This window comes from Phodopus roborovskii, unplaced genomic scaffold, assembly GCF_943737965.1.
Source record: "Phodopus roborovskii unplaced genomic scaffold, PHOROB, whole genome shotgun sequence".
In the NCBI taxonomy this organism is placed as follows: domain Eukaryota; kingdom Metazoa; phylum Chordata; class Mammalia; order Rodentia; family Cricetidae; genus Phodopus; species Phodopus roborovskii.
Window position 1 is genome coordinate 10,189,357 of NW_026126588.1, and position 14,483 is coordinate 10,203,839.

General features: G+C 34.5%; 1 protein-coding gene across 1 annotated transcript in view; it reads right to left on the reverse strand.

Annotated features, from left to right (window-relative positions):
- Positions 1-14,483, reverse strand: part of Rims1 (regulating synaptic membrane exocytosis 1) — a 419,282-nt gene that overhangs the window by 96,749 nt on the left and 308,050 nt on the right. The window contains exon 22 of the mRNA XM_051204313.1: positions 5,495-5,578. Coding sequence (XP_051060270.1) covers positions 5,495-5,578 — 84 coding nt within the window. The remainder of the gene's footprint in view (positions 1-5,494; positions 5,579-14,483) is intronic.

The following is a 14,483-nucleotide window of genomic DNA, read 5'->3' on the forward strand; positions in this document are numbered from 1 at the left end:
CTTACATTTAGCCTAAATGCCGGAACTACTGTGTGAACAAAATCACTATTATGTATGGACATGCATAATGTCTATTTGTCTATAAGACTTATGACAGTTATGTATTTAAGGTGTATAACATAATAAAATGTATAATATAAATATAAGACACATATATGTCTAAGTGGTTATTATAAATGAATGGGTCAAACATTTTGCATAGTTACACATTTTATACAAATAATATTAAGTATCGTGACCTACAAAAACTTACTTTTCAAAAATTGTAAGAAAATCTACTTTTATTCAATCTCTATAATTTATACCTATTACATTGTCTAAAGTACTCACTTCAGAAAATGTTGTCATGTATCTGTTCTTACTTAGAATTATAGGCAACTTAAATTGAGTGATTCCTGGACACTAAGCATGCAGCAACACACCGGTCTACTTTCTCAAGTGTACACACTTCCTTGCACATTTTTCCACCTTCGTCCACTTCTGCCAGCTGTATTCACATCATTGCACTCCTCTAACACAGGCGTGTGTTCTTAACTTGAAAGAAATAGAGCACATGCCTGAATCTACGGTAGACAGCGGTCATGCATGTTCTGAAAATTCCAGAACTACAACACAGAACAAAGTGAAGGGTAGAGAAGGGAGAGGTGGGTTTAAAAAAGGTTGAAGGGCACGAGATCAAAGTAAATGTAATGTGTGCCTTATGGACAGTTTGTGTGTGGTCCCAGCAGTGATCAGGACAATGGCCTGGAGGAACAAAGAATCCTTTGCTCATCTTCAGGAAAGAAAAAGATGAGAACTGAGTTTCAGGAAGAGCAATGGGTTCATTTCTCATCAGGTTTTCCAGTGTACCACATCTTCCATTCATTTAACATGAGGCACTGTTAGGTCTTCCATTCATTTAACATACTTGTGGAGCTTCTTTATGTGTGAGACACTGTTAGGTGTCTGGAGTGTGTCTGTGATCAGTTATGTAAAACTCTGCCTTTAAAAACTGACACTGTCACCAGTGAAAGTCAAGACCAGAACAGCACCAAATAAAATGATAAATAATAACACAGGGAAGTGATTTTAACTGTATGCAGGTTATTCAAGAAAGAAACTCTGAGATGGTGATATTTTACCAAACCATATAGTAGGAGAGTGTGTGTGAGTGTGTGTGTGTGTATGTGCGCATGTGTGCATGCATGTTAGCATACATATATTTCTTGTATATATCATATCTTGTATATATCATATACATACTCTTTGCTGTTGAAAAGTAGAAAGGTATGGTCATCTATTAGAGATTGCTCAATTTCCTTGTCCATCATAAAAATTTATTGCTTTCTACAGTTAACTAGGATTATACTGTATCTGTGAATTTCTCCAACTCTTCTTTCTCTTCTCCTGTCCTACAACTTCATGGTGTCACATAGCAGATTGATTACCATGGTGATGCCAGATGGACTGGCAATATTAAGGATATATGATATTTAAGAAGACCTTTATCACTCATCTGTCTTTCTGCTTTAATTATGTCATCCATTTTGTCTAATCCCTTTAGATATAGTATTAAATAAGAGTAAAATTTATTTACAAACAAACATACCAACTCTCAGGAATTTATAATGGTGTACAATTTACAGTCAACTTTAAATAATGTTACAACCAATCACAGGTCCACACATCTCCTTGCCTGTTGTTGCGTTAACCTTTCTCCTAAGGGGGTTTCTTTTTCTCTTTAAAGGCCATTATAATTTTTGTGAAGTATCTTCTAATAACACCTACAAGGATATTTCTTTATAATTCTTGTAACTGCTTGAGAACATCCTCAAATAGGGAAAAACGGAGCACTTTTAATGGCCAAAAGTCCATGGAAAGCAGAAACAGTAATGGAAATAGAAATTTCTAAATCTTTTACAATATTCATAGCTATGGATATTGCACATTTAATCACACCTATCATGGATATAGAGGATTAAGATAGGTATAATATAAATGTTATTCATATTATATACAATCAAAATCATTGTTCAGGTGATCACAAAATAGGTCACTGGAAAATGAAATACTTCATGTTGTACATTAATCACCTCAAGGTTCAACTGTCAGATTCTTGATCTAGTTGGATTTTCACTGTAATGTTACTCATTCATAATGCTTTGTATTTGCTGAATGTTTTGTTTGAGAACTACTGCTATAATGACGATTTTTTAAATGACTAAATTGCAGCAACAAATATGGGGCCAGTATCTGGGAGTGTTAAAGAGAAGGAGAAAGTTTGATCAATATTATTAGTGATACTTTGATAGTCAAGAAGCATGCTACATTTTAACAAGAGAAAAATATATGATAATATACTCTATGTATCTTCATTGTTGAAGTAATGTTTTGAGGGAACAGATATGTTACCTTGATCTAAACATAATGTATACATGTAAACAAAATACTGCATGGTACCCAATATATATATATACATATATATAAATATATATATACATATATATATTTATATACATACATACAATGTTAGTGGAATTTGGCAGTCAAAATTTGCATTGAGCAAAAAAGAAGTAACTGAAAATATAATCTGCTTTATATCAAAATCACATGTAACAATTCAATTGTATTGTTTTCCGGGATTCACTAAAACAGAAAATTGCAGAATTAGAGCATGATTTCTACCGTATTAATGCTTTATGCATGAGGAATTATCAGTTATTTTATGGTAGCATGCTCTATCACAATGGGGCCATGTGGCTCAGGCTCAATCTTAAAGTCTACAGAAGATGAGAATTCAGACGCTCCATTTACAACTAGCTAAATTTACAATTTAGCTAATTTACAACTAGCTAAATGGAAACAATGCTAGAACATTTCATGAAACTTAGTTCATGTGCCACAGACCATAATTAGCTGCTACAACCATCCCATTTTCATGAATTTCAGCTTTATAAAAATTCTAGTAATCTTTATCACTATTTCATTGTTCATAATATTTCCATGGATCAAACATACAAATAATTAAAATCCAAAATTTTCCTAGATTTGATGCTTAATGTTTAATTTGTTCTTATGATTACTCAGAAATATAAAACCCTATAACCACATGGCAGAGATTAAGTTATTTAAAAGTTGTGAAGGCACATCCAAGTATAAAGAACATGTTTATTTATTATTATTGAATTGAACCAAAGGTTGTAATTAGAAACCTGGACCTAGCTCTAATCAAATTTGCAATTGTGAAATTCCATTTAAGTGTTCTTTTTATTTACATTAATTTTAGCAGTCAAGATCTTAGCACATAATCAAAATAGAAAATAATTAGTATCTATTTGGGGGATACTTCCCTCTTCTTTTTAATTGATTCAATTACCTGATATTGTGAGTAAATAAATATTTTTTGAAGTTATCACAAATTTCTTATATACATGTAGTATATATAATAAAATGTATACTTTACAACAAATTTTTAAACTTGTAATATTGTTTAATAATATTTATTAGAAATTTGACATAATAAAGTATGTCTTGGTTTAGGGGAAAATATAAATCTATCAGTGGTTATTTTCATATAAAATAGTGATGGCATAAGAATGAATCTCTGTGTTCAGAATGCTTATTCTGTCTATGGTTTTTTACCATCTTACTTACTCATTAATTGGGAAGAGATAAAAATTCAAACAAGATTGGTAATGGTCATATATATGCATGAAACTAAGGTCCATTGAGTACTGATTTCATGTGTGTTTGTGTACTAATATTTTAGTGTCTGGTACATCTTGTTACCTTTTTGACACAGGAAAGTTGGGAAAGACTAAATGACAGCACACTTTGTTGGTGAGTAGTTGTATAATAGCGCTGCCAGTGGGCAGCAACTGACATTATGTGTGAGTCAAAATGGCAAAGATTTGCTGATTCCATCAAAATAGTCAATAGAGAAAAATACGTTTATGTCAAAATGAATCACTTGATATGAACAGTCCGGTCACTTTGCAGAGGAGTAAAAGGTATGGTGTAAAAAAGAAAGAAAATAAAGCTATAATTTTGTGTATTCTCCTTAAAAATACCAACCCAACCATATTTATGTTCATTATAATTTGAGTAAGGATGAGTCATTACTTTAGATTAAATCACTGTTCTATGATTTAATCACATTCAAAGATTTTTATCGTAAATGGTAGTTCTCATTTACTTCATGGCCAGCACCTTGGCTGTCTTAATCACTGACCTGACTTCATCCATCAAAGTACAGTGAACACTGCAACAGAATTTGTTGAATGAGTGAGCAGGAATACAGATCTACATCTTTCAATTTACTTCTATAATTATGTTACATTCTTATATAAAATGACCTGGCTCACATGTAGGGCACAAGTTTTATTAAAATTTCTAGTTCAATAAATTCAGTCCTAGAAATGTAACAGCAGCATGGAGGTTACTTTTGAGTTCTGAATATGTAAATTCAAATCATATTAAGAGGTGTTTTACGATTCATCAAGTGAAAAATAAAATGGAACCTTTATCAAATGTCAGTTTATAGTCTCTCTCATCATTGTTAGATGATACAAATTTGCCTTATGCAATTTAGATGGTCTATCTACCAAATTGTGGAGATGTCCAAATTGTTCAGACATACATAAGATAAACATTACCATTTTGATAAGACTACAATTACTAAGTGGACACATAATTAATGCAAAATAATAAATATGTTCGTAAAACTATCTGTTGTTTGCTGCATTTCAGAGTGTATCTGTCTCATGAATGTGTTCACTGAATTTCAACTGAAGAAAAATGTCTCATGCATCCCAAGACTTCTGTGACTATTCATAGGAGAACACTGAAATAATATTTATATATTTACATTTTAGACATCACAAAACAGGAGAACAATGGCAATGGAAGTAACATACTGTGACACCTTTACAGACCAGTATGGAGTGCATTCAATGCAGAGAGGCTTTGTTTAACAATGTTCCTAGTTGACTGACCCTAGCTCTTGACAATAATTTAAACACAATACATCAAGTACAAGAACCAGATGTCCTTCTTCACACCATTCTTGGAAAACATCCCAAACCTTAGAAGTTCTTCTCAGCAAGTAGACACAGTAACTAACTAAGCTGAGATTAAACTATCAAGCAACATAACCAATGATATTTTCTGTGGCACAGTTTTAATATATTCTGATGTACCTAAAATATTCTATTCATCCCTAGGTAGACAATAAGTGCTTCTAAAAATTAAAACTCCTGAAACTAAGACATATCAAAATAGATCTCTTCACTGGATCCTGACGGTCTCTAAATGCCGCCATTTTCTATGCCTTTCTTGCTCCCATAAATATTTTGAGTTGCTCTCTCAGACTCATGCACAAACATTGGGGGAATCACATGTCTGACTCGGGCTCATGAAATGAAGCTTGGCATCACCAACCTCCCCCCCTCAGTTTCCTTCGCTTTTTGGCCTGTGAGCCTCTAAAGCCACTTGTCTGTGAGGATGTGACTAGTACCTGTCATTCTCCGGAGATGCATGCTGGATTTGAATCCTGGGGCTAGGAGGTCGCCTCCTATCTAGGGAGGGGGACCATCTACCCCTGTGTGCCCAGTGAACAAGACAGGAGAAAAACAGAACATTTAGTAACTCTTAAAATAAAAGAATATACGGAGCAGTAGGACTGGAATAATGCCCCCAAAAGTCAACATGTTCATTCTTTGTTCTATAATTTATTAGATAAACTTAGTTAAGTTGTAGTAACATCAGAATGTGAAATCTGAAACCTTCCAAGTGGGTTGAGACATGTTTGGGGAAATTTGGAACATTGTCTATTAAGTGTTTCATTTTCAGAAATGTGTATCTATGTCCATGTCTACAAAATATAATAAATGTGAACATGGTTAACTTTGGAAAGATGCATGTTTAAGGAAATCACTTATGTTTGTATAAGTTGAATGTGTCCCACATGCTGACATCAGCCCCTGAAATTACAAGTGACGAGATGAAATATGTAAATTTAATTCACAGGAACAAGGTATAGGTAAAATAATATAAATGCCACTTAGAATAGAAATAATGACAAGAAAACATAATTCATAAGAAGGCTACCAATGGTGTTTTTTAACAAGTTATCTTGAAGAAAACTACAGGACCAGTTACCAACAAATTAATGTGGGAAATAATTACTAGAAGAAATGGGATATTAAAAGTATTGCTAATCTGTATTTACAAATGTATCTTCCAGTTCATCAAACATTTTCATTTTATTTCAGCACAAAAGCTTCTTTATTATTAATCATTTTGAGATTCAGGTTAGGTATATCCAATAAAATCTAGTTGAATGATTAAAGGAAATAAAACAACTGAACAGGTCAGCCTTGAACATTTCATATACTAAGTCTGGTCTCAATATTATAGCCAGAACATGCCTCTGGATATTGGCTTTCTCAAAAGCATTAAGGGGCTAATTTTAAAGATTTTAAAACTATGCAAAAACATATAGGTAGCAGTTGAATTTGAAGAAAGTTCATTCTTGCTGCTAAACTTGCCTTTTTTAGTTTATGAACACAAGAAGCAAAGCTGCTAATGTGTGATTAGAATATGAGATCTGCAGACACTGAAAGCTTCCCAGACATCTTCCTTTCACCAGAATTAGAAAAACTCAGCAATATTTAATTGTTATTTGAACATGTAAAGTAACAGGTTATGAAATGAAGAAAAACTAAACTACGTGCCATTTGCTCCTCAATTTTGAAGTGATTATTATATTTATAATACATTAAGCCAAGTCTAATTACTTAATCATTTTGTTGTTCATTAAACTGGTGAATTCATTCTGAATTTATTTTGCTAAACCTATTTAACAATTCAAAATTTTCTCAATTCCATCAAACTTCCAGTTTCTTTTTGCCTAGTCTTACTGCTTGACAAATCCTTTGGCATTAGTTCACACTGGAGCCACTGAGAACTGGGATTAAATTGATGTAGAATGTAGATAAGCTGCACAAACTCTTTATGCTTTGTATGGTGAGGGACCGTAAATTTCAGGACAGCCCTTCTTGCTTGGAATTTCCAAGTATTGGAAATTAACCCTTTTAGAGGGATAAGGATTACATTTATAGATGCCAAGTATCCCAGGCAAAGTTCTTTTATTTATTTTTGCCCTCTAGGATATCAGGGAAATGTTTGAAATTTCGTACAGCTTTATAAAAAGGAATTTTAAATCATGTGTTACCAAAGTACTCATATTTTAAACACTAAAGCATAACTTCTTGTTCATAGGTCAATTTGAGGTACAAGGAAAGTTGGAGGATCATACCTAACTTGAAGTCTCTATTAAAAACCTTTAGAAAACATCAAGATCATTAAAAAAGTCACATGTATTTACTGAATGTAAACTCTAATGCCCCTGTAGATTTTAAAATTAAGGATTCCTAGTTTCTAATACTGGACAATAGTCTTCAGAAGATGTAACATAGCATTTATCAGCAAGAAGAAATCCTGGACCTAGTGTTAAGTTCATTCATATTCTAGGTCCATTTCTTTATCCAGTTATTCTATACTGACCCAGTTTCTACTGTTATAACGAACCTACAAATATTCCTTTACTCAGAGTATGCATTTCAAGGAGTATAAATACGTATGTGAGGTGGGCGGTGGTGACTTTAATCCCAGAACTTAGGAGGCAGAGGCAGGTGGCTCTTTTTGAGTTCAAGGCCAGCCTGTCCTACAAGAGCTAGTCCCAGGACAGGCTCCAAAACTACACAGAAACCCTGTCTCAAAACAAACAAACAAAAAACCACACATGTGAATCAGTTCTCATTCTATAGAGACTGGCACTCAGTGAGTTAATGAGAAAAAATGTGATCTACTGAATAATATGATTGTATGTATTTTCATAGTATGTTATTACCTAGAGTAAGAGAGATCAAAGACAGGAAGGGGTCCAGGGGTTGCAGTAACTGAGTCTGCTCTGTGTGTGTAAACAAGATCTCAGCAGAGCCAGTCTGTGTGTTTTTTTAAAAATGTTCCTTTCTATTTGCTGGCGTTGTTTCACATATCAACTAAAGGAAGCTATTGTAAGAAGTATCTATACCTATAGTCTTTCTACCTATGTGTACTTGTATCACAGCATTTGATGATAATTGGAAACATAAAATTAGAGTTCCCAGTTTCTTCCAATGCGGTAATTTTAACTTGGCAGGATTATGAGTGACCTTGCTTCTGGAGGCAGAATTCCAGTCCTTGTACTTATTTAAACATAAAAGTAAAGGGAAAAATGAAGGAAAATAACACAATCATGACACATGCAGTGAAAAGCTGTGATGGAAAAAGGTGTATATTTAGAACGAGCAACTGTGAATGCACTCTTTCAAGAGGCAACTTTGAACAAGTACTTAGCATAACACATATACTTCTCAATTCTCAAAGTCCTTCTGAATATGCTGATATGTAGAATCATCACAAAACCTGTGCTTTTCCCACTAATTTTACTGAATACAGTAAGAGCAGGACCAATTTATACCCATATTTTAGCCCCCAAATTAATGTCATGATTCAATGTCACATACTTGAAAGTTTTAAATATACTAGCACATTTTTGTCTTTCTACTTTTGCAGGAAAAACAATAAGATCTGTTTCTGCTTGTCTCTCCTATTCTCGTGTGTGAAGAAATAAAATCTCAACTTCCAGTTTCAAGTCATAAGATATTAAGTCTGGCAATTTTAGATTTCAAATATCAAATTGAAGTAAACAAGTCTCTTCTTGGTTTTCTTTTCAGATAGCATAGTTAAATTAGTTTCATGTTTTGGATATTATTAGTAAATTTCACAAGGTATTCTTTTTTTTCACAAAGTATTCTTAATTCACCAATGTAGAAGAAGCAGGTATTATTTGAACAAATATTTTATATTATTATTGTGGATACAAAAGGAAAGGATTTCTATTTTCTAATAGTTTAGAATAGCCTTCAGCAGACATAACATGAAAATTAATAAGCAGCATACGATCTTAGACTTTGTGGAAAGTGCATACTCCAGGTACAGCTCTTTCTCCAATTATCACTGATCTTGGAGTCAATAAGTAAAAAAGGTTCTAGGCTTAATGGCCACTTTACAAACAAGTGCCCTATGCACAGATGAACTAATGAACACATAAGGGAAATTCGTAATGTGGTATAAAGGAATTCGACTTAACAGACTTCTACAAGAATTAAATTATTGTTAACGTATGGCTTTTTTTCTTTTCTAGAAGTATAATATAGTATAAATGTGTGTAGCTTAATGTATATTTAGCACACATTCTTGTATGCATATACAATTTCCATGTGTGCATACTTCTAATCATAATCATACTTCTAATCTAATCATAGCATGACAAAATACCTTAATTTTCTATAAGTAAAAGGATATAGAGATGTAAATAATTCATACGATGAAAACACGTGTCAAAATCTTTTTTTTTGATATATTTAAATAGAAACCAAAGCCAAGTGAATTAACTGACTAATCAGGTATGCATCTTCATTGTGAATTTTCCTTATTCATAACCTTCCCAAACTATTTTAAACTAAATTTCATTCTTAATTAAACATATATTTTCAATGCAAAAATATGTTTTATGGTGATTTATACATGTCATGTTATTTATAGTGCTCGACATTTTCATAGGAATTTCCTTTCCTTTGGACCTAATTCTTGTAACTCCCACCTTCCAAATAAAGGATCGGCTACCAGCAATTGAATTCTTCTTTTCTAAGCAGGCTGGCTGCAAAAAGGAAACGTGCCAGAAAACAAACCTTCATGGTGCCATAAATTATGGAACCTCATCTTGTAATTTAAGCATCCCATGATTTTATGAGTTGGTGAATTTCTGGATTCTCTACTAGCAATCTCAACACCATGTTTGCAAACTTACTCTTTGCATTTCTGGTAATAAGTTTAGATCACATTTCTACCTCCTTGGATCTAGCTCATATCTGGACCCATATTTAGGGATGAATGAATAAAGAATGTCAAGACCATTACTTCAAATTAAACACAAATAAAGAAGATAATACTATCAGCAGATATAAAATATACAAATACCATGTTCTTTCTAACCACAGAGCTTTATAACATTATGGAAGCAAACAGTTTCTAGACAAAGTGGATTAACAGAAATATGACATACAGGTTTAGATTTTGTTGTGGAGTTTTTTTTGGGGGGGGGGGTCATTTCTCTCTTCCTTCCTTCATTTATTTTTGAGATAGGTTCTTACTATGTAGCCCTGGTTGGCTTGAAACTCACTTTGTAGACTCAGCTGCCCTCAAATTTACAGAGATCTACCTGCCTCTGCCTCCCAACTGTTGTGTTTAATGCATACACCACCACATCTGGCCAGATTTAGTTTTCCAAGAAAAATACATAAAATCATTTGGGCCCAGAAAATAGTAAACAGCTATGAACAGAAAAAGAAAAAAAAAATCAGGGGGGACACTAAATGAAGAAGTCTTAGAAAATTTTTACCATGAACTTTTAAAAATGAACTAACTGTTAAGCTTACAACAGAAACAAAAGTTTATCTTAATCTCAATGGGGCAGTTGCGAGAGAGAACACAATACAGATTACTATCAAACCATACTGGGGAGTTAATGTGGATGGAAAGGACTAAGAAAAGGACTGGGAAGAATTCAGTTCAGGTAGTTCACCTTGACGAAATCAATAGCATTTTCCGGCTTGCTGGATTAGGAACCGGAGAAATAATTACAAATTAAGTGGCCAGGTAGAAGCGCTGGTGTGCTCGTCTTTTTGTTTGTTTGTTTGTGTCGAGAGTCAGTCCCTTCTACTAGAACTAACTGGTCCTTCACTGGTTGTGTGGCCTAGGCTACACAAATTCATCAACCATCAGCTCACACCAAGTAGGTTCTGGAATGACAGGCCTATACCACTTCACTCATCAAATGTGAGGAACACATAGGGCTCAAAGTTGAAATAATGAAGGCTAGCTAGACATTTTAATGCACAGAGTGTCTAACATCATTTAGAAATTTGGGTTCCGTTCTCAGGAAAGACAACCTGTCCTGGCTAACCTCAGGGGACAGAGTGGAATCTTTGAAATGAATATAATTTAAAGGAAAATATGAGTAGGAAAAGGGGAGAAACATGGAGGTGACTTTTCTTTACTGAATAAACAAGGCAAAGGAGCTCACAGAAGGAACTATGTCTATTAGCCATTTAAGAGGCACTGTTTAAGGAGCACAGGTTCAAGCGACCAGATACCATGTGGTAAAATAAGGTTTAACAGTCAAGGTAGTGTAGCCCGTGAAGGGCCTGTGGCATGGAGTCAGAGGATGTTTAAAAAATGCAGGGAGCAAGTAATAAACACTTTCACGAGCTTGCAGTAAGGCAGTGACTGTGAAGTCAGGTCATAGGAGAATCTACATCCTATAGAGAAAGTAAGCACCCTCCAGTCTCTCCAAGCACCAATGTCTGTGAGTGTGTATGACCCTTGTTCATTATTAAACACAGTAAAGAAAAAGTTTAGACCATCAGGGCAACCTCCTCCCATCAGGGAAGCAAGAGAACTTGGTTTTGTTGGACAGACAATGTACAACGGAGAGGCTTCTAACCAGACAGGCAAACAGTACTCCTCTATGCAGGACTCGGTACTCCAAATGCTCAGGAGCCTGGGCTGAGATACCTAAGAAAGAGTACATTGTGTTGTGTTCAAAAGCTTACTAAATTCTGCTGTTAGTATTGAGCCTGTTTGACAGTTATACCTCTGCATTAATATCAATCATAATTTGTTTTACAATCAAGGAGGGTGCTTAAGGAAATGGTAGTTGGTATAACCAAACTGTGTGTAGTAGCAACATGAGCTCTTAAACTTTAAAACAGTATTTGGGAAGGCTGTGGAAACAGTGGTACTATTCAGAAAATGAAACTAAATTCTAAGGCTGTGTTTGGCATTTCATCATATATGTATATGATGTATATGTACATGGGTGTGGGTTGGAAATTAATGTGGCAAGGCTTTGAATCAACAAAAGGAGAATCAGAAAGGTTCTTTATTTTTTATTTTTTGATTTTTCGAGACAGGGTTTGTCTGTATTGCTCTGGAGCCTGTCCTGGCACTTGCTCTGTAAACCAGACTGGCCTCGAACTCACAGAGATTCTCCTGCCTCTGCCTCCCGAGTGCTGGGACTAAAGGTGTGTGTCACCAACGCCCGACGATCAGAAGGGTTCTACAGCTCCCTTGTCTCTGCTCCAAGCAACATGAAAGGTACCCTGCAAAGTGAACAATGCCCACTTTCTACATTGCTTTACCTGTTTCAAAAGGGCTCACTTGCATGCACAGAAGGGTCCTCTCTTTACAACACCACTCACCTACAGCTTTCAGCATTTCCTTGACAAACAACATCAAACCCTTATTTTCTCAGCAGCTAAGTGACCTCATTAAATAGAGAAGCACTGATGATCCTCCCCTCTCCAGATATTTTAATGGGAAATTTCTTTTTATTCAACATTCAGGAGTATAGGTTTCCAATCTACCATTTGTCTATTGCTAAAGGCGAGAGCTCAACTCAGACTTCACAACAACCTATGCAATAATTATGATTAGCATTCTGGTATACAGACTGGCCCACTTTAATGGTGTTGTTTAAGATATTTAAATTTATAAAAGCACAGATTTGTGAACTCTGTAGCTTCAATGTCTCAAAGGCAAATACGTGAGACATGCTTTTCAATAAAGCTGTCTGAAGAATGTGACAAGTCCAAATTATTGTGTTATAAATACAATATCCATGACTGACCATGCAAAGAGGAATACACACCATCTCCCTCACAACTATCACTGACATGTCATAATGCTATCTAATGCTAGGCTGGACTTTATTTAGATTTCTTTTAGTATAGTTACAGAGAAATTTAAAAATACACACGTGGCTTCAACTATACTTTTATCAGGGAGTACTCGTCTAAATATTAAAGATTTCAGGGTACTGTTACAGTCAGAAAATTTCACTAACCTGATTATTTAAACATCTGTTTTAATATTTATCATAAATAAAAATGAATTGATAGTACGAAACCTGATAAAATGTAATGATGCTATCTTTGTAATTATTTAGGGAGTAGGATAAATATGACAGAATAGCAAGACTATTTCAGCTACAGTTTTGGAATAGTCTACAATAGTGATAATGCTAATGCAAGGAATGCAATGCAAATAAATTCCATGCATTGGCTGGTTTTGGGTGTCAACTGGACACAAGCTACAGTTATCAGAGGAAGGAGTCTCAACTGAGGAAATGACTTCTTAAGATCCAGTTGGAAGAATTTTGCTCCTTTAGTGATCAATTGGGGAAGGTCCAACCCATAGTGGGCGGTGCCATCCCTGGGCTGGTACTCCTGGGTTCCATAAGAAAGTAGGCTGAGCAAACCAGGGGCAGCAAACCAGTAAGTAGCTCCCCTCCGTGGCTTCGCCATCCTTCCTGTTTGAGCTCCTGGCCTGATTTCCTTCTATGGTGAACAGTACTGTGGATGTGTAAGCCAACTAAACCATTTCCTCCCCCACTTGTTTTTTGGTAATGGTGTTTAGGAGCAGCAATAGAAATCCTAACTATGGCATTTCATTTTTCCTATTTTAAGTTTCATACCTATTAATAATGTAAAGAAAGGCTTGTTAGTATAATCTTCTGAAGATCTTCTGTTTAATTCCGGGGAACAAACATCTCATAGGCTACAAAGATTAGTAATAAGAAACCTTAAACTATGTTCAAAGAGGACTATGTTAGTACAACCAAATGTTTCACTTCAGAATTTGTAGAAGTTGTTTCTAAATTTCCTATGAATGACTTCTAACTTAACAAAGACTGTGATTACAACCAAGACTGTCAGTTACAACTAAGTTTACAGGAATAGAAAGTTTTATAAAAAGGGAACAATTGCTTCATTCACTTACAATTAGATGAGGGTATAACACATTATCAATGGCTGTATCTAGATCAGAGTTAGTACTTATTAATAAGTCATACAAGAGCTTTAACAAAAATGATCTATGTGTATACACATTATATGTATTTACTTTTATTTACTTTTGGAAGGTCTCAGGAAATCTTTGATTTTTTTTTTTTACGAAATATAATTTAGCACAATTTATCTAAAAAGTGGGTTAATTTAAAAGTGCTAAAGATAAATGATTTATCTCAAAATAATTTTTTTTAACTTCATGAAAGATTGCTGTGAGATCTATAAATATTATTTATTGGCACAGCTAACAGGTAATCAATACCCACCCTTTAAATAACTTACTAACCTATGGCCTTATCAGCATACCGAAGGCTCATTGAGTCACAGAAACAGGACAATGCCAACAGAGACAAAAAAGAGAAGCAGCAGCCAGAAGCATTTACAGGTTACATCAAACCATTTGCAACGTTCATAGAAATATGCATATGTGGGCTCCACAAACATCCACATACACATATCCCTACACAGATGCACACATACAGACTAAGG